Source organism: Channa argus, chromosome 4, assembly GCF_033026475.1.
Source record: "Channa argus isolate prfri chromosome 4, Channa argus male v1.0, whole genome shotgun sequence".
Taxonomy (NCBI): domain Eukaryota; kingdom Metazoa; phylum Chordata; class Actinopteri; order Anabantiformes; family Channidae; genus Channa; species Channa argus.
The window spans coordinates 25,579,139-25,598,053 of NC_090200.1; the positions used below are offsets into that span (position 1 = coordinate 25,579,139).

General features: G+C 38.5%; 1 protein-coding gene across 2 annotated transcripts in view; it reads left to right on the top strand.

Annotated features, from left to right (window-relative positions):
* kiaa1549la (KIAA1549-like a) overlaps nt 1-18,915 on the top strand; it is a 96,258-nt gene that overhangs the window by 38,610 nt on the left and 38,733 nt on the right. For both annotated transcript variants that reach the window (XM_067502257.1, XM_067502258.1), the window contains exons 3-9: nt 104-937; nt 1,669-1,784; nt 5,259-5,481; nt 7,025-7,158; nt 8,032-8,200; nt 17,440-17,499; nt 18,342-18,502. In XM_067502257.1, coding sequence (XP_067358358.1) covers nt 104-937; nt 1,669-1,784; nt 5,259-5,481; nt 7,025-7,158; nt 8,032-8,200; nt 17,440-17,499; nt 18,342-18,502 — 1,697 coding nt within the window. The remainder of the gene's footprint in view (nt 1-103; nt 938-1,668; nt 1,785-5,258; nt 5,482-7,024; nt 7,159-8,031; nt 8,201-17,439; nt 17,500-18,341; nt 18,503-18,915) is intronic.

Consider the following 18,915-nt stretch of genomic DNA (forward strand, 5'->3'; position numbering starts at 1 on the left):
GTTGAGGCATTGTATGTAATTTGTTATGTGGTTTGAAGAAGAAAGACATCCCCAGAAATAATTCTCAAACATCGTTGGTTTCCAAATGTTTTACTTTTTTCAGAGGAGCCAGTGAGCAGCCTGCCGGCCTGGGATCTCCCCACTGTCCCCGAATCTCTGCTGTCCACAGTGGGCGACCATGACATCACACTGCCTGCCAACGTCACCAGCCCTTTCTCTACCCACCAATGGAACACCACTGTGCCCGTGCACACCAGAAACACCTCACGGCACACAACTACATCAGCCACCACCATAAACACATCTACATCACCCACCATCACGTCAACGCTACCATTATCAACTACAGAAAGAACACAAACTCCATCAGAATCCAACACGACTTTAAACAACCCAAGCCAGGACACTGTGACCAATGACAGCCTTCGGCTGACCGCAGTAACCATGACAATGCCCTCAACGACCACTGCTACTGTGACCGCAGATGAGGTGATGACGCAGGCGCTGACCACTGGAAGTGCTGTAACATTAGCACCAAATAGCACTGCTGTTTCAACCCTGCAGCAAACGACAAGCCTCAAACTGACCACAGGGCTCACAACTGAGCCTACAACCACCACCTCAACCACCCCTGCCACTACTACTACTACTACTACTACTGTCCCCCCGACCACGGCCTCCACCACCACTCTTGCTCCCACAACAACAACAACTACTACTTCTACTACTACTACTACACCTGCAACTACTACTGCTGCCACCACCACTACTACAGTAACAACTACGTCCACAACAACAAAGGTACCTGCCACCACTGTGTTCATCCCGCTCCAAACTACACCACCTGCTACCCTGACCACAGATCCTCTGTCCAGCACCAGTGCTGAGGAAAGTCCTCTACCATGCAACTTGACTGAGAAGTACTGGGTCAAAACAGGTATGATAAATAAACGATGCATTTCTCAAAAATGATTAAAATTGGTTCCAATTTAGATGAGTGGAACAGAGGGTAAATAGAATATAACAAATAGTAAAGACATTTGGGCATTCTTGTAAAAGACATTTTACTGTTTCTTTAAGTGCTGCATTTCCCTTTTCTAATAACTCAAAACACACTCAGCATTATATACACGCAGGCTTTAGCCATTGTTCCGGAAGAATTATTACAAAGTGATGATGAATACACGTGAAATGCCATTTCAGAAGCTTAGGCACAATGTACCAATTATGTGACCCAGATGTAATTACATGCACACAAATTAATTAAAACTTGCATAAAAGCAAGGGCAGATTTTCCTAGAGCATAAACACTTAGATTAATAAGTGGCTGGAGACTGTAGCCTTTGATTGCATTTACAAGAGATGGTGTGGTATCACTAAGGGGTGGGCACCAGGTTTCTACAGTCACTAAAGAGACATTTAACCAGAGGCCATGTTCTGTGACTGCATATGCAACCTACTGAAGTCAGTATTCTTGTGAGACATTAAATTCCCACCAGTTTCATGGGGCTGTGGGGCATCAATTAGATGTAGCACTCTTTCTGACATTAAAGTGAGTTATTTGGATCAACTTAAGATACAAACAGAATTAAGAACAAGACCAAGTTAAACATGAACACACTGTAGACAGTCACTGAGCTTCCGTTTTTAACATGTCTCCCTTTACAGTTTTGTCCATCGAGCTGCGCAGGAACCGCCTGGATTTGATTCTTAAACAGAATCTCTCTAAAGGACTGAGCCATGCTCTGCAGAGAGCCTTGAATGATTCCAACGCCTACGCACAGGTCAGTCTTTAGAAGTCTCTCTTTACAAGTCAAATCTATAGATAATATAATCTATATATAATCTATAGATTAAACTGGCTTGTACACTGACATTTGCCTTGTAACCACATTTAGCTTTTGTGCTAATAAAGAACTAAATGACATGTAATTGCAGGTGATGGCTAGTAAACTGGTCATGCATATAGTTAGTAAACACAACTTAGTTGCCAGTTAACAGAGGTGTGTGGCTAGTAAACACAGCTAGGTAATAAACACAACTACGTAGGTAGTAAATCCAGTTCACTGACAGGTAAGTAAAAGTCAATTGTTTCTGGGCAATTAATTAAAATTTGTATGCAAGAATGAAATTGCCAGTAGCTATACACCATATGTCAATGGGCAGTACACACAGGTCAGTGGCTATTAAACAAATCATTGCTCGCTGGCTATTAAATGCAGCTCAGTCGACAGAGAACACAGGTTTCTTCATCAGTAGTAGATGTGCTGTACAATTCAGAAGAGCAGTACATTCAGAGAGGCTAAATTCTACATTATTCACTAATTCATAGTATACCCATTTTCCTTTGTATCTTGGTATACTCAGTACTGTCTCAAATATCACCACAAGTGCTATTTGTCTGATGCTAATGAGAAAAAAATTCTGCAATATTTCATCCTAATGTTGCCACTGCATTTGATCTTCACGTCTGTAAAGATATCTTGACATTCTTGAGCGTGTCATCAGTGTCACAATATTCTCCAGCGTTCAGTATTTTCTCCTCCTTCTCATTCACTTCACAAGGACTCATCTGAATGGTGCTAGAGATGAACTAGGAGAGGTGACTAACACAGACATTGTTTCAGTCTGAATAGAAATTACCTGTTGAACAGTCAGACAGTGTTTACTCGAAGAGGTTGTTACACAGTCATTCTCTCTCTCTCTCCGACTGCCCTCACTGTTCATTGTTTTTATCTATGTTTTGATTTGTCCATCTGCTCCTATGTTCCTTTTTCAACCAATTCATTTTCTATTTCTGTCTCTCTTGTCTGTTTTAATCACCCTCTTCCTTTTTTTATCTTCTTCTCTGTTTACGTTTCCTGTATTGCTCCCTTCCTCCATCTCCCTGATCTGATTGCTCCCTCGGTTTAAGTCGACTGATTTTCTGCCAACTTGTCTGTCTTCCCTCTGTCTGTCGGCCTGCCTGGTGTGCCTGCCCGCCTCTTGGTCTGTCCACCTGCCTCTCCTCTACTTTTTTCACATCACTCTGTTTGTCTTCCGTCTTCATCTGACTGCTTTTTCTATTTTTATCTAGTTGTTTGTGAGCTTGCACTGGGAGTGACTCAGTGTCTCTAAGCTCTAGTCCACTTTCATCTACCCCTTGCCACACACACACGCACACACCCATACACACATTCCTCAGTTCTCTCCCTATCCATCAGATAACATAGACCGTTATTTGGATCACTCTGTTGAGAGACAGCAGCAGCAACATCAAGGTATAAAATTGCCCAGAGCTCTATGTGTAGGCAGTGCTTAAAGACGTTATTGATGGACAAATATTTTCTTCAGCGTGGACAGGGACTGTCAGATAACATGGAATTAGTATGAAGCAGTTTTTGCATCATCGAACGATGTGGTTAAACATAATTGTTTGCAAAATTGGCCTGTTTCACAGATTTCATTGCAGCTCTACTGCTGAGGGCAAGGTTTCATGTCTGGTTGGCTTTATCAGATACAACACAGCTTTTCATGTTAGCAGAACAAAGTGAAGTTAAAACAATTTAATCTCTAGGATTTAAGAGATTATTTAAACCAGCTGAAAACAGCTTTAGCTGTTTAATATGTGTTTGTCTGCAAATATGACTTTTTACATTAATAGTTGATAATTGATTGAAAACAGAATGTAGTCCTCATACAGCAGCTTTAGAAAGTACTGTATTCAGACTTGTTCACCCTCCATACTTCAATTACATATTTTGTTGTGTTGCCAATTCAATTATAAATAGATATAATTGTGAATTTAGCATAGTTGCACTAAGTGATAACATGAAACATGCTGTACATGTTGATAAATGCACTCTAACATGATCTTCTTAAATAATTCATAAATATTCCTGTATTTACTTTGACAGATTTAAATGTTAATTACAAAAATGCAGTTTGGTTTCTGCAGTAACACCTGTTACTAAGTTCTGATAATGAATCTTATACAGAACTATATGCATAATGTACATTCACTAACCTATTTTGTTTATGTTGTATGATGTTAACTACTAATATTAATACACATTTGCTAATAAAGTTTGAACCATTTTGTTATCAGGCAGATTCCCTTTTTTTGCAGAGGTTAATTGTGATTTAATGTTTACTGTGATATGTTTGGAAGAGATTGATCAATAAAGTCTTGAGAAGATATACAATTTATTTATCAAGAATAAATCACATTGTCACAATAATTTCATGAGAAGAGGTACAAAATATTTTACTCAAACTTTATTGGTAAAGATGTAATATAATAAACAACCCAAAGTAAAACACATTTTTATTACACTTCTGAACAATAAATGACAGATTAGCAGAATAATTTACTGCTAATATACACATGCAAATCTGTCAACTTGTTGTGAATGAGTTACAAATATATATGACATTGTAACACATACATTTATATAAAATTTTAAACAACATTGTTTTTGCATCTGAATTCTCCATTACTTCATTGCTAATGGGTGGCATTTAAGAATTGGGCTTAATTTAGAAAAAATATGAAATCTTTAACCTAATTTTCTCACTTCATAGCCTTTTGGCATAGGTGGTCAAGGCATAAAAGAATGTAATTTCTTAGTAGTTATGTAATTTCTGTTAGTAGTCAAATGGAAATGATAGTAGAGGAGGACGATAAGTAAGGAGATGAAGCTTCAGTAAGAAGGATATGTATTTTCGAGAAAAAATGAAGCCAGGGGCAGCCAGCTAATGCTTAGGAAAGAGCCACAGTAACAATATACAGCCGCTCAGTGTGGTTGAAGGTGGATGGTAGATGAAGGTGGGCGGCATATAGTTCCACAAATACAAACCTTGACTCACCACCAATTGTTGTCTGCATGTGTTTTTCCAGGACACAGTTTGTAAGATTTATGACTTGAGGGCACATTTTAGCTTAAAAAACACAGTGGAACCAAACCAAAGTATAAATATTCGTAGATTCATACATTTGCATTCTAAAGCTCTAGCTCAAGTAGATCTGTTACGTAGGAAAAGTTGCTTTATACCTTCTTAGCAGTATTGTCCTCTGAGCTGTTAGCACTGCTCATTTTCTCTGATACTGTTTTTCTCTGCCTTTACAATATATATGCTTTGAAATAAGGACATAAATCCTCTAGCTATACTAGCATCACCATGTTTGTAGAATATATTACAGCCTTTCTTACTGATGCAAACAGATACAGACGCAGCTACAGTTTAAATTGTTGCCCTTTTTTGTCTCTCTGTTACAGGTGGAACGTGATGATTGCAGCCCCCACAACGTGACGTTGGGTTACTACGTGACCAGTGGCAAAACTGTCTACATTTCCTCTTTGGTAGTCGAGGCGCTGAATGTTTATGGTTTTGACAAGCTGCTGTCGGACATTAGGCAGCACACACCATTGGTTAAGGCAGTTTTGGTTTCCGTGGCAACCTGGGTGCCCACTCCAAGCATTCACCTGCAGCTGAAAACAGGTGATGAAACCTGATGTGATAAAGATAAGAGAGAGCAACCTTTACATAACATAGTCCAACAAAACTGTCTGATGATCTTCATACCAGAGGTGGAGTGGAAAAGACAAAAGAATAGCAGTGGTTAAAATGCAGTGAGAGTACTGGGATAAATTCTCGGGGGAAGAGAAAAGCAGAGACAAATTTAGAAAATTTTGATTACATGCCTGCTCTCCTTTACTAGTCTCTGATACCCTAAATCCCATACAGACTACCATTATCGCAGAACAATGGCAAACTTAGCAAGTCTCTTAAGCCTCTTAAAATAAAACATTTCTGTCACACAAACACACACATTTAAAGTGACTCTTGTGGGAACAATGAAAGAAAAAATGGTGCAATAATTATTAAAAAGATACAGGTACAGATTGGAAACACATTTCCTTTTTTAAATTACAGTAAATGTATTATTTAATTTGCGAACTATTATTTACAGCATCAAATGCAAATGCAACCCAGGCACCTGTAACATTTGATGTCGCCAATTTCCCACATGTCTTTCTCAAAAACTAACCCACTAGGAAGTAGGGGATCTGTCAATCTTAAGTACTGGCTGATAATGACAGACAACTTGCCACTCCACCACTGTGCTGCCCGACTTTACCATAATGATCACAAAAAATCCACAGGAAACAAAATAATTTGGAGCTGTGAAGTATGGTACAAGGCAGGGACAAAAAAACATTCAGCCTATAAGCCATAAATATATAGTGAGTGCCAATTTATTATCCACCAATTTGCATACGATTATCAACTGGGTCAATGCCTGCTATGTGTCGAGACTTAGAGGCCAGTGATGAATGTAGCCTTTTTTTTGCTTTTTTTGGAAGGAGATGTAGCCTACACTCATAAGCACCACAGTGTTTTAAATATGGGTCAGAATATTATTCTCATCTTAGTTTAATAAGAATGGAGAAAGACAGAGTGCAGGAAGCGAATGGACTGTGGTAAAAGGACAGAGACAACATTAACATCCTCTATAATCTACTCATGGACTCAATATTGTTTACTCTGTTCCTCCTGCTGCAGAGGTGTGTCACACTAACAGACAACTCTTTTTAGATGTTCTCATTCTAGATAGTGGCGATAATCCTCTTTCTCTCTTGCTGCTAAGGTTAATCTGTCACACAGACGGCATCTATCTAGAGCACTACTTTCTTTAATACCCGAAGCAAGCCCCTATTACAAAGTAGTTGGTTTTGAGTCTTTACAAAATTTTACACAGACATTTTAAAATTGATTGAATTAATAATTCTGAGGTTCCTCAAGGGTCACTGTTCACTTATGGCCACTTATTGTTTAAGTTGCCCTTAAATTATACATAGGAGGAACATAGTAGGAATTTTAAAACATTAAAGTCGCTAATATTTTAAAGACTTGTTCATCAAAACAAAAACACAGATTTCTATAAGATCAAAAGTAAAGTGCTGAATTAAGCTGGGTAATGACCATTTTTCAGTTTCACTTCCACCTTCATTAAATGTAAATTTTTATATTTCTCTCCCAGTCTTGCGGTTTGTCGGCCCGACAGACAACATCTACTCCTGTAGTTTTGTTCAGATGGTGGAGCAGAGGCTGGGAAACGCCTTTGATGAGGCCCAGGACAAAGTGCTGGAGACCTACAACAGGCTCAATGTGGAGGTACTGCATGGGTTTACTGAGGCTGTAGTTACTGCAGCATGCAAACAACAAAGTATTTGCATGTAGGATGCTTATTAGGCTAACATGAACAATAGGTGTGAAGGTAACGTTTCGGATGCTAACAGCAAAACAACCTTTAATATACCTGCTACATTGTGGCCGGACTGTTGGGACTGTTCCACTGCAAAAGTGATTTGCTGCAAATTAACATATAATATAGAGCAAACTGATCTGTAAATTATCAATAAATCATAACAATCAGACAATATTAGTATTCAGTTATACTACTCTATAATATACAGTTAAACAAGGGAGTGACTGTAGAGGCACATACTGGTTTGAGACACATGTTGAAGCCCTTTCAATTGTCTATGCTTCTTTTATGTTGAGCTTTCCCTCTTTCTCTCTTGCTGTCAAGATGCTCTCATGACAGCAGGATATACATGCACACATAATAATCATCGTAAAGTAGGTCTCTGCAAGCAGAGGCAGATATAGGGTCAATTTATTATTCATCCTCTGAAATATTAACACTCATGGAAGAGTGTGATGGGAAATCCTCGTATCTCATATTATTATCCACTTTACTATGGTGACTCAGTCACAGTATTTTCAGAGCTCTATAAAAGGTCTTATTATAGAAGGAAACATTGTCCATTCAGAGTGCTCTGTTATGTATTCTTTATGGGCATCTCAGACATTTGATAACATTAGATATTTCTGTATGAATTATACATGTGCCCCGTGCTGCCTGTTTATGTGTTTGCTATAAATAAAGAATTGAGTAAACATTCTAATATTGTATCTGTGGGGCACATAGTTATTGGTTGATTGAAATAAAATATTAAAATGTTTTTGTGATTGTATGCTTAGATTCAGAGTGTCTCCCAAGAGCCAGGCTCTCCATCAGTCACCCTGGTGTATGTGGTGAAGAATCAAGATGCAATTCTTAATGGGACCATCTCCAGCGGCCTTCTCAACCAGCTGACTGCTGAGCTGGTGGGCTACTTCCTGTTCTACCCACCCCTGGTCATAGCTGAGCGTAAGTAAATCCTAATTAATGATCAGTAGAATTGAAAAGTAAATTGAAACTGAATGGATGTTTGGTTACCCTTTGATGTCAGTGAGAACATGTCATTTAGGAAAATTGGCCCTTTAATATGCAGACCTCCTCATCTTTTCATAGCAAATAAGTACACCTCTTAATGCAGACACATTGTAATCCAAGCAGCAACCTCAATAAAATGTGAAACAATGAATTGAGAAATCATCAGCTTAACAGCTTTAGTGTATACGCTTTTCACACTGTACTTTAAGAAGCTGTGTATTGCAGCGTGTTCAAAATAGAATCCAGAGACCAAACCAGGCTTTTTAAAAATCAATAAGAAACAAATAGAAGCAGATGTGAAAATATATTCGGAGCTCCGTGTCAGATTTTCCCTAGCAACAACACAAAGAGTGTCGGGGCACAAAGTCTCACATCTGACTCTACCTCGACCCGATATTATATAGTCAGTCTGTTTTACTGCTGCTACAGCTTCTTCCGGGAGTGTCCCTTTCAACATTTTCTTCCTTATTTGGAGATGTGTACATTGAGGTGGGTTCTGTCGTTCAGCCGCACCCTGCTCATGCATCTGCAAAACAACTCGCATACATTCTTCACCCTATGTTTCACACGTACACAATCGCTTCAATCAGTCTTACTGTTACTTGCCCAATATTCCAGTCAAGCTATGTTCTGTGCACTTCTCTTAAGCTATAATAACAGGTTACATATGACATCAAGTTATTAATACATATAAACCAAAAGTATTTCCCACAGTATCTTGGTTCAGTTTGAAGCATAGAAGGGGTCCTGCAAAAGTCCAGTGTCCACAAGAATCTCCACTTTAATATTCTATACACACAATATTGGTCTAAATCCAACGAATCCTTCCTTCCACAAATAGTGCCACCACAACCAGTTTTGCACCCATGCATTTTTTAAATATTGGTGGATCTCTTCTGCTGTTTGGATGCTGTATGATTTCTGATTGCATTTCAAAAGTGAAACAAAATCGTGAGGGAAAAGGCACACACAATTTTATGATGATGCCAGTATCTTTAGTGGATCTTGTAAACCGGCCTTCTTGAGCTTTGGCTGCAAACAAATAAAAGTGACATTACATCCACAGAATTTGTCATCAAACAGCATTTTAATGGACTTTATACCACTCAACACAAAAAACATGACTGCCATTGCCTTGGATTGTTCTAATATATATCAGGCCAGGCCTCCTGTTCTGCAGTAGTTCACTGACTAAATAACAACCTCACCTTTATCAGAATACAAAATAAGGGCTTATACTGTATCTTTTCACCTTTTTGTAGAAGACCTACAATTCTTTAAATCCATGGATCAGTTTATACCTCAATTTCCGCGTTGTTCTGAAATAAACAATTCGGAACGCTACAAGCTACTAACATAAAGCCTGTGCTTAAAGGGAAGTGACTTTCCCTGTAGCAGTGTTTGTCTAATCAAGACTTTGTGCACCCAGATGTAGAGATCTCCACCAGCACAATGGAAGTGGATGAAATTTCTTTAATGGTTCTCACCGATTTGAATCAGTCCCCAGAAACATCTTATTCAGAAACTGTGTCCCTGTTACACTGAAGAATGTTTGTAGAACTTTGTAACCTATAAAGGCAGTAGTTCTCAATTCTGGGCCTCAAGGATCCCTGCCCTGCTTTTTTCTAATTCATCTCAGCACAACTCACTGCTATTTGACTGGGTCAGCTGTGTTAAGTCAATTAAAACCTGAGAGATAACAAATAACTTTCCCAACTCCACCATCATCTAAAATGGTATCTTCCAGATTCTTAATGAACACACCTGATAAAGCCAATAACCAGTGGGTAGGGCACGGATATCTGGGAAACAAGCAGGGCTGCAACTCTCAAGGACCTGGAGTATACATATTAACAAGGAAAGTGCTAAACACTACTTTTGTTAAATGCTTTTAATGACATTTTCAATGCAGCTAGCAGCATAAACTAGTTAATTTAATTCAGCTTTAATGTTTTGAACTCAGTAATCTGAGGAATATGTCATACTTTGGTGATTAAAAAACAAAATAATCTGCATAAAAAAACACTAAGGATTTGAACAGACATTCATATTGTTGGAATTAGGGTGAACACCCGCTTTAAAAATTGCCGCCTTTTTTGATGCAACTGCTCTTAGAAATTCACAGATCAGTTTGGATCATGATTGTTAGGTCACAGATTGGATCCTTGTTCTGATTAAGAGTAAAAAATGGGGTGTAAATATAATAGAAATAAAACAGATCTGACCTTATAACTTTTTATTCACTGTTCTCTGCCACAGAGAACATTCTAGAAACTCCCAGGCATGACAGTGTAGAATTTTCCCATCATGGCAATGTGAGGGTAGAGGTTTTGGTGCATTCCAATTTTAATTTGATGACAATGAATACCTGAAGGGCTGTGCAAAGTGCGGTGGGGCATATAGAGTGAAGCAAAGCTGTAGCTGACAAGTAAGGGAGAGAGCGGATTGATTTATGCTACCATTGTCCTAAATTGCATATTGCAGCTTCTTAATCTGAGGTCTGACCATGGAGGGTGATCTGTGTGGATCACAGATCAGCTATAATAATTTACACCACTGAACCCTACAGTATGGTACGCTGACTTGCCAATGACTTATGAAATGTACATGCCAACCCCTGATGTGGTCATCTGCATCATCTTTCAGGACATGGATAGGGGCCTTAAGGACACACTCTCTTCAAACAATAATGCCATCACCCTAGGAGAAATTATTGTTGATTTATTTCTTCACAAAGAGCCATGATTGTAGATGCACAATTAGAATTAGATGGGGTTTTTTTTGGATTATTGTACAAATATTTAAGTAAATGACAGCCCTTGGTCTACTGACGACTTAATTGTTGTACAATGTCTACAGTGAGGCTGCAACAGAAATATTTTCATTAATTAATCTGAATCTTTGCTCAGTTGTTTTGTCTAAAAAGCAGAAAATTGTCAAACTGCCCATGAAAGTCAATGTTCAAACTATGGTTTTCAAAGACTTTATTTTCTGACAATTACTCTATTAAAATATATAACTGTTAGCACTTAATGACGATAACCTGAGACAGCACAATTATCTACTATTAGCCCATCAGCCGGGTTCCCCTTAGATGACAGAGATGTACCCGATCAAAGTTTGCATGGTGTCTGCAGTCTTTTCACAAGTTGCTCCTCTTGGTCATTCTGATCTGCTCTCTTGAGTGCAGATCTTCCTGCGCCATAAAATGTTTAGTTAATTGGCGCAAAATGTTTGAACTCACCTTTCTCCCAACATTTCCATGAGTTCCACTACAGAGGAAAATGGCAGCTGAGCGGCAGTAGAAAACTTTTGAAATGACAAGACGTCATGACATTATAAGCACGCTCAATGGGAGTGCCAGATTAATGGAACAAATGGGGGTTTTAAGTTGATAGAAACCACAAAACTGCACAGTAGCAACTAAAGAGTCAAAATCTAAGTAAACCTATATTAAAAACGCCTGCATCTGGTACAGAATGCCACAGGACGTTTCCTAACAAATACTCCGAGACATGAACATATCACCCCGGTTTTATCTTCTCTCCACTGGCTACCACTTTAATCAAATATTGATTTTAAGATTTTAACTTCTTTTTCAAGGCAGTAAAAGGCCTTGCTCCACCTTATTTATCCGACCTCCTTATGCCACATAGGCAATCTAGATCATTACGTTCACAGGATCAATCCCTCACACCAGATATAAGAATTGGGCTGGCCGTGCTTTTTCGGTTGTGGCAGGTATACTAAGTTAGGATCTTCCACTACAACTGCATCTAGCCCCAGATTTAATGCCTCATAAATCAGAACTCAAAAAACTGGATTGACTGGATTGTGTTTTCTTTTTTATCTTTTAGTATTTTAATGATATGTTTTGCATTTATACTGGGTAGCATTATTATCGTATGAATTTTCTATGTTTTAAACCTTATTTGATTATTAGATTTTCTATATTTTTTTTTATCTGTGGTTCTGTAGTTTTATTAGTTAAATTAAGTCTCTGCATTTTATCATTTTATATCTTTGTCTTTACTGTAAAGCACTTTGGTCAACTTGTCTGTTGTTGGAAAGGGCTATATAAATAAACATTGATCTGATTTGATTTGATGTATGGCTGACATTTGAAAAGTTTTATCTTTACTGACATTGACTTGGCATTATGTTGTCCAAGTGGTTGTTTTTTCACCTCACAAAGCAAGTTGTTCTCTCCCCTACAGTCTCATCTATCTTTGAAAAGGGGACTTTTTAGGCTAAGAAATATTGGTGCAGATTTTCACAATTGGTATTTTTGTGCTCTATTGCTTCATATTTTTGCACCGTTTGCATAATACAGTGTTTCTATGGTAAAGGCCACACTAGCAGACTTATACATGCTGATGTACATCTTGCAGAACAATATTGTTACCGAAAATGTGAGGGAGACATGTTTTTTCATACAGTAACTGGTTGCAGTGCTACCCTCGGGCTGTGAAGGTTGTCTTGAAAACACAGCATAGATAGAGACGGTGGGCAGATACATCCTCTGTGTGTTTTTGTGGGCTCTTTGCAGCAGGCAGAACCAGCATACTGAGCTGAGTCCTTGGGGATGTTTGCACTCTGAATTTTATTTCAGTTTTCAAAATTTCAGCAGACAGAGTTTGGAGGTAGGATGAAAATGTTTGCTTTCTTTCCATAGACCTGGACGTAAGGAAGAGTCCACTGTCTCCATGCTAATTTTATAGTCATTACAAAACAGGGCTGAGACAGATTTACATATGCAGACTGTTATCTTATAGTATTTCAATAGTACAGTATTCTGTATTTAGGCTGCGTAGCTTTATTATCTTATAAATTTTCTACGTTTTAGTTCTGAATTAATTGTTAGATTTTATATATTTTTTAAGTACTTAAGCTTTTATATGTGCTTTTGTAGATTCTGCAGGTTACCTCCAAGTATGATAGACCATTTATTGCTTATTTTATCTGCTTCTCAAAGGGGAGAATTCAGGATTGACCTCAAATCTACTGCATGTGTTACTAATAAAGAATGTCAGAATGTTGGAAGAACTATTAAAATATATGGAATTTCAACCTTACCTACTTCATCATACAATAACACGGACTAACAGCTTGTGTATTCTGAATAGGTTTTGGTGGAAACACATTTGTGGCCTGGAATAATTTTACTGATTTTTTCCACTCAAAAAAAGTGGGGCACCTTCTGAACACATTCCGCATATGTGCACTACAAAACATGATCATGAACATTAAGCAAAAAAACAAAAGAAGAGAAAACTAAAACTTCCTCATGGGATTTTTACCTGTTAAGAACATAATAGAAGCAGCACATGTACAACCCAAGTCCAAGTTGGGGTGATGTGTAAAATTTAAACAAAAACAGAATGCAATGATTTGCAAATCTCATCAACCAATATTTTATTCGCAATAAAACATAAACAACATATCAGCTGTTGAAAGTCATAAATGTTACCATTTCATGGACATACAACTCAGAAAAGGAGGAGCATTTGACAACTAATTAGGTTAAGTGGCAACAGGTCAGTAAAATGAAAATGAGCATTTCAGAGAGGCAGAGCCTCTCGAATGTAAAGATGGTCAGAAGTTCACTAACCTGCGACAAACTTTGTCTAAAAATTGGGGAACAATTTTGCTAGACTTTGCAAGACTTTGAAGATCCCACCATCTACAGTATGTAATACCACAAACTCAGCCACTTTCCCTGGCCCAAACTCATTTAAAATGGTCTGAGGCAAAATGAAAAACTCCTGTGGTATGATGAATCAAAATTTGAAACTCTTTTTATAAACCATGGACGTCGTGTCCCGCAGACGACAAGATGGGACAACATTATTCTCCTAAAACACCAGCAACTGGTCTCCTCACTTCCCAGACATTGGGAAGTGCTACACAATAATTGTTCCAACTTTTTTGAGATGTGTTACTCCCATCAAATTAAAAATGAGCTAATATTTCCTATGAAATGGTAAAATCTCTGTGAATAAAATATGGGTATAATATTTGCAAATCATTGTATTATGTTTTTATTTACGTTTTATACATCGTCCCAACTTTTTTTGAACTGGGTTGTTCATTGTGCTTGTTTTATTTGACAGCATTTATTAAAAGACATTAAAAATGTAAGTGAGAGGCCATAGACCCTAAAAATGAACAACATGAGCTTGGTTTGTACTCTACTCCAGACTCTGATGCCATCTGTGAGATTGTTAAAGGGCAAACAGCTGTACAGCTCCTATCATCTGAAACATGCCACAGGCAATCTGTTGTCCATGTCCCCAGAATGAGCTAATTTTAGCCTGGTGAGATTAGATTAGTATTTTTCTGTGCATGCTCTTAACACCCAAAGGGCTAAAACAGCACACTTCACATGGTTACGTCTAAACCCACTTAGCATCACCACAGAAATCTTGTCTGCTCTCTTAAAAACTATCTTCTTTATCTGTTGTAAAACAATGAACAAACGTGGATAGAATCATGTAAAATAACAAAACATATCAATTATTAAAGAATGGCTGTAAGTGTTCGTGGACACATCAGTGAATAGTCCAGAAGTGCATTGGTACAGATACACATTGATTGATCACTCTCTATACTGAGAGTGAAAATCTGTTATTAATCTAAAATGAACAAATCAACCTGAATATTAACCTTCATTACCTGTTTACATGCAAAGCAGTTTGTGTGGACATTTGTCCCACAGTCTTTTTTTTTTTGGCAAAATGACAAATACACTTGTCGTGCCTTCTACAATGACACATACTTTTCAAGCCTTTTCTGATCTGACTCCTCTTGCACTAGGATGACATAATTTGTCTGTCCTCCCAAAACACATCGATGTTGACGGACAAGTCAGTTTTTGTTTTATAAATGAGCAGTTTTATGGTTAAGGTTTGGCAAAACAGGTTTGTTGCATTCATGGAAGTGTCATGATTTGGGTTAAAATAAGTATTTTCTTCAGCTTTGGTGGCATCATGGCTGTATTATTAAACCCATGGTTAAGATTTGGGAATCGTTGTGATCATGCTTTAAAACAACAGTGTTTAGTATGAGTTGTTTACAGGGTTAAAATCTGATGTGATCTGTTGTCCACCACCCACCCACCCTGACCTCCTCCCTATGTAGACTTTGTTGTCCCATCTTGATTCTGTAGACCTTGTTACCTGTAGGCTTTAGCGTTAGTGGCTATTACTTGTTTTGTGTCCTATCAGTCATTCTATCATAAACTGCTGCTGAGAATAAAACACATGACTTCATCTAAGTGATGGTCAAGACAAGGACATGTCAGGTTGTTATAAATTGAGTTTGTCTTTCAGATTTAAGTAAAAATTATACTTTTCCCCTTTCTTTCAAATAAGCTTGACCAACCTATATTTAAACTATAAGCCTGAAGACATTTGGAATGTTTGAAGATCAACAAATCAAATGAAACAAACCAGTAATTAAATGTTTTTGCCTGACAACTATTGCCTGCGAATCTGCAGCCTAAAAAAATCTTACTTCTCTGTACTATAGAGCTCCACTGTTGGCTGACATGTTCTCTCATTAACTTGAAAATACTTGTAGTTTATTTTTACTAAATCACACATATTGTGATGTACATAAGCTGTACATAAGTTTAAATAACTTCTGCCAAAAAGTAGGGCTGAACTAAGCTTTTGTAGTATAAAAGTGAAACTATATATTTGGTATTGCTTAATGTGTTCTGTGCAACTGAGAGGGGAAAATGTGGCTGTTGGGATTTATCAACTAAGTGTTAGTAATAAGATAAATATAGAATACCAGCAACCTTATGCTTTAACTGTATCATCTCATATGGTAACATTGTCTTCTTTTTGGAGTTGTGCAACTACATTTTCCAGCCTGAGAGCATTGGATTTGTGTGCCCATTGAACAGATTCTCTAAAGGGCTCTGAATGTGTCTGAACTTTAACAATTCATTGCTGCTTGTCTTAAGGGTTTATGTGAGCTTGTTTAAGTTAAGAGAAGAGCTCAGTGAATGCAAATTTTCTCACGTACAGATGCACCAGGGAGGTGGCAGCAGACACTCAGAGGGCTGAGAGCTGAGACACTGGCTGTATTAACAGCTACTGCTGCTGCAACACCATTGACTCGAGCTAAACACATCTCTCGGCAGACAGCCAGCACGGAGGAGTTAGGTGGAGAGAGATGGTGAAACGGGCAGATGGGAAATAAGAAAAGATAGGTTGATGGATGAATGGGACACAGAAAGAGGCTGATAGACTGAAGGAGTAATGATGGGTGGATAAAGACAGAAGGATACAGTCAAGTCGATGGAAAGGAGGAGGCCTTTTAAGAAAAATGGGCTAACTGGTAAACAGGTAGAGAACTGGACAGGCACAGAGACATGCAGGGAGAAGGAAATGGTGAGACCCGGAGTAGTTAAAAAAAAGGGGTAAGGGGTGTTTATTCGGATTTTATCATCTGTACCAAGGACCAAAGCTTAAAATCTCCTCCGCAAATGTACTTTCAGCACACAAGCATACTGCTGTCACATTCATATTTACAAGGTTCTCTGAAGAGCCTGGAGTCAACAACAATTAACAATTCTAGACTTGAGTTAGAAGTGATACATCACTATACCAACAAAAGGCTTTTTTTAATCAATTGTAGCAAGTTTTGTTTCTAACTTTGATGGTGATGCTATCACAGTTCTACTGAAGCCAGTCTAAGCCCTCAGCATAGAGTTACATTTTTTACAGCTGTTTATGATCGCTGGTAAGATTTAGTAGTCTGGTGTCTCTGTTTATGGTATTTGTGATACCCTAGTTCCCTAATGTCAAGTCGAAATGCCTCCTTTTTTTGATAAATATTTAACATTTTTAAGGAAGCAAAACTGCTCGTTAAGTTATGTTTAGTGACAGCATTTTGTGTGTGTGTGTGTGTGTGTGTATAGATACATACATATATATATATATATATATATATATATGTGTGTGTGTGTGTGTGTGTGTGTGTGTGTACATATGTGTACTGTGCATTTTAAATTTTTTTATGTATTCTGTGAAAATGTAGGGAATAATGTGCATCATTGTGCAGTGTAGGGGGAATGTTTTGAGCCACCACATTCAATTCCAGGTACTGCAAAACTGCAAGTATGTAACCTTCTCACTCCCTCTCTCTCTTTGCCTTTTCAGCCCTTGAATACCATAATCTCAACATATCGACGTCAACTAAGAACTATTGGGTCATAACAGGTAAATATGAACACACAAACCCACATGCGCACACAAATGTGCTACTGGATGATTAGCTGTAATCAGGAGCTGCATCGACTGGACAAAACAGCAGTTAGTTAAATGCCTTGGCGCACACTGAGCAATTCAGCACAATCGTACCGGATCTCTACATTTTTTTTCATTCTCCTCGGTCCTCCCCTCTTAGCACCCTCTCCCTCACCCGCTCACTCTCTGTGCTCAGTGTCTTTAGCTTCTCTGTTCCTGGGAAAACCTATTGATGTTTAATTCACAGCTTCCTGACTGGGGCTGAGGGAGAGATCACATCACATCACGGTCGGGTGTGAATGATGCCAAAGTGCGTGTTTGAGAGTGTGTGCAGAGTCTGTCCACTGCACCATCTCACTTATAGCTTCTAGTAGGAGACACACTCAGGAGAAGATTGATGCAAACACTCGTGTGTGAAGTGTGAGTCGATGCATCTGTAATATTTCTGGATGAGCAGGTTTTAAATAGCTTTAAATAGCTTAAATAGCAACTTTAAATAGGGATGACCATGTAGTTCCTTCTAACACCCCACTCATCTCATGTCTCTTGTTTTCACTATCCTGCACTGCTCCTTTGTTCTCATCAATATCAATACTACCCTTAAATAATCTCACTTTGATATTTTCTCACCTCTCCTTCACACATCCTCTCCTCATTAATCTCCTCCCCACATCCCTCTGCTCTCCTCCTCATGTTTGTCGTTCCCACTTCATCCTCCATGCCCTAACAATCTCCTTTTTGGCCCCTCTCCTTCTGTCTGGACACCTCTTTACCCTGTAAATCCCTCATCTGGCCGCTCTCATCTCTCCTCACAGTGATCCAGGATGTGGACAGCTCATCCCTGGAGGCCAACTACCAGAGCTTCGCCAGCCTGATGGAGCAGCGGCTGGCCGAGCTCTTCCTGGTGGCCGGCAGGCAGGGTTCTCAAACAGCACGTTCCCGGCGGGCCACCACTGTTGGGGGCTACACTGTGCAGGTAGGTGGGAATTGTACTGTCCAGGTGATGACATCTTAGCTAAAAAAAGGCAGTTGTACAGTGTTAGTGCTAAGACTGAGTTTGGGTTACCGAAATTACTTTACCTTAGCCATCAGTTTCTGCTTCTTTTAGTCAAAAAATAAATAAAATGGCACAACATAAAATATATTTGAGAAAGATAATCCATCACAGTTTATAAATCACTTGAAGCGTATATCTTTGTCAATGTTTGAGGAAGGCTTTTTTTAATGAACTACAAGATATCCGTGAACCCCCAAAAGGTCATATTGAAAACAAAGTCCTGTCAGTGACTTGCTATTATAAAATCTTCAAATATCTGTCAAAAAGTTTACCTGGGACTAAAGGTTTGTCTGTGTGCATATTATTTTCCATACACTGTGCATCTCGTCCCT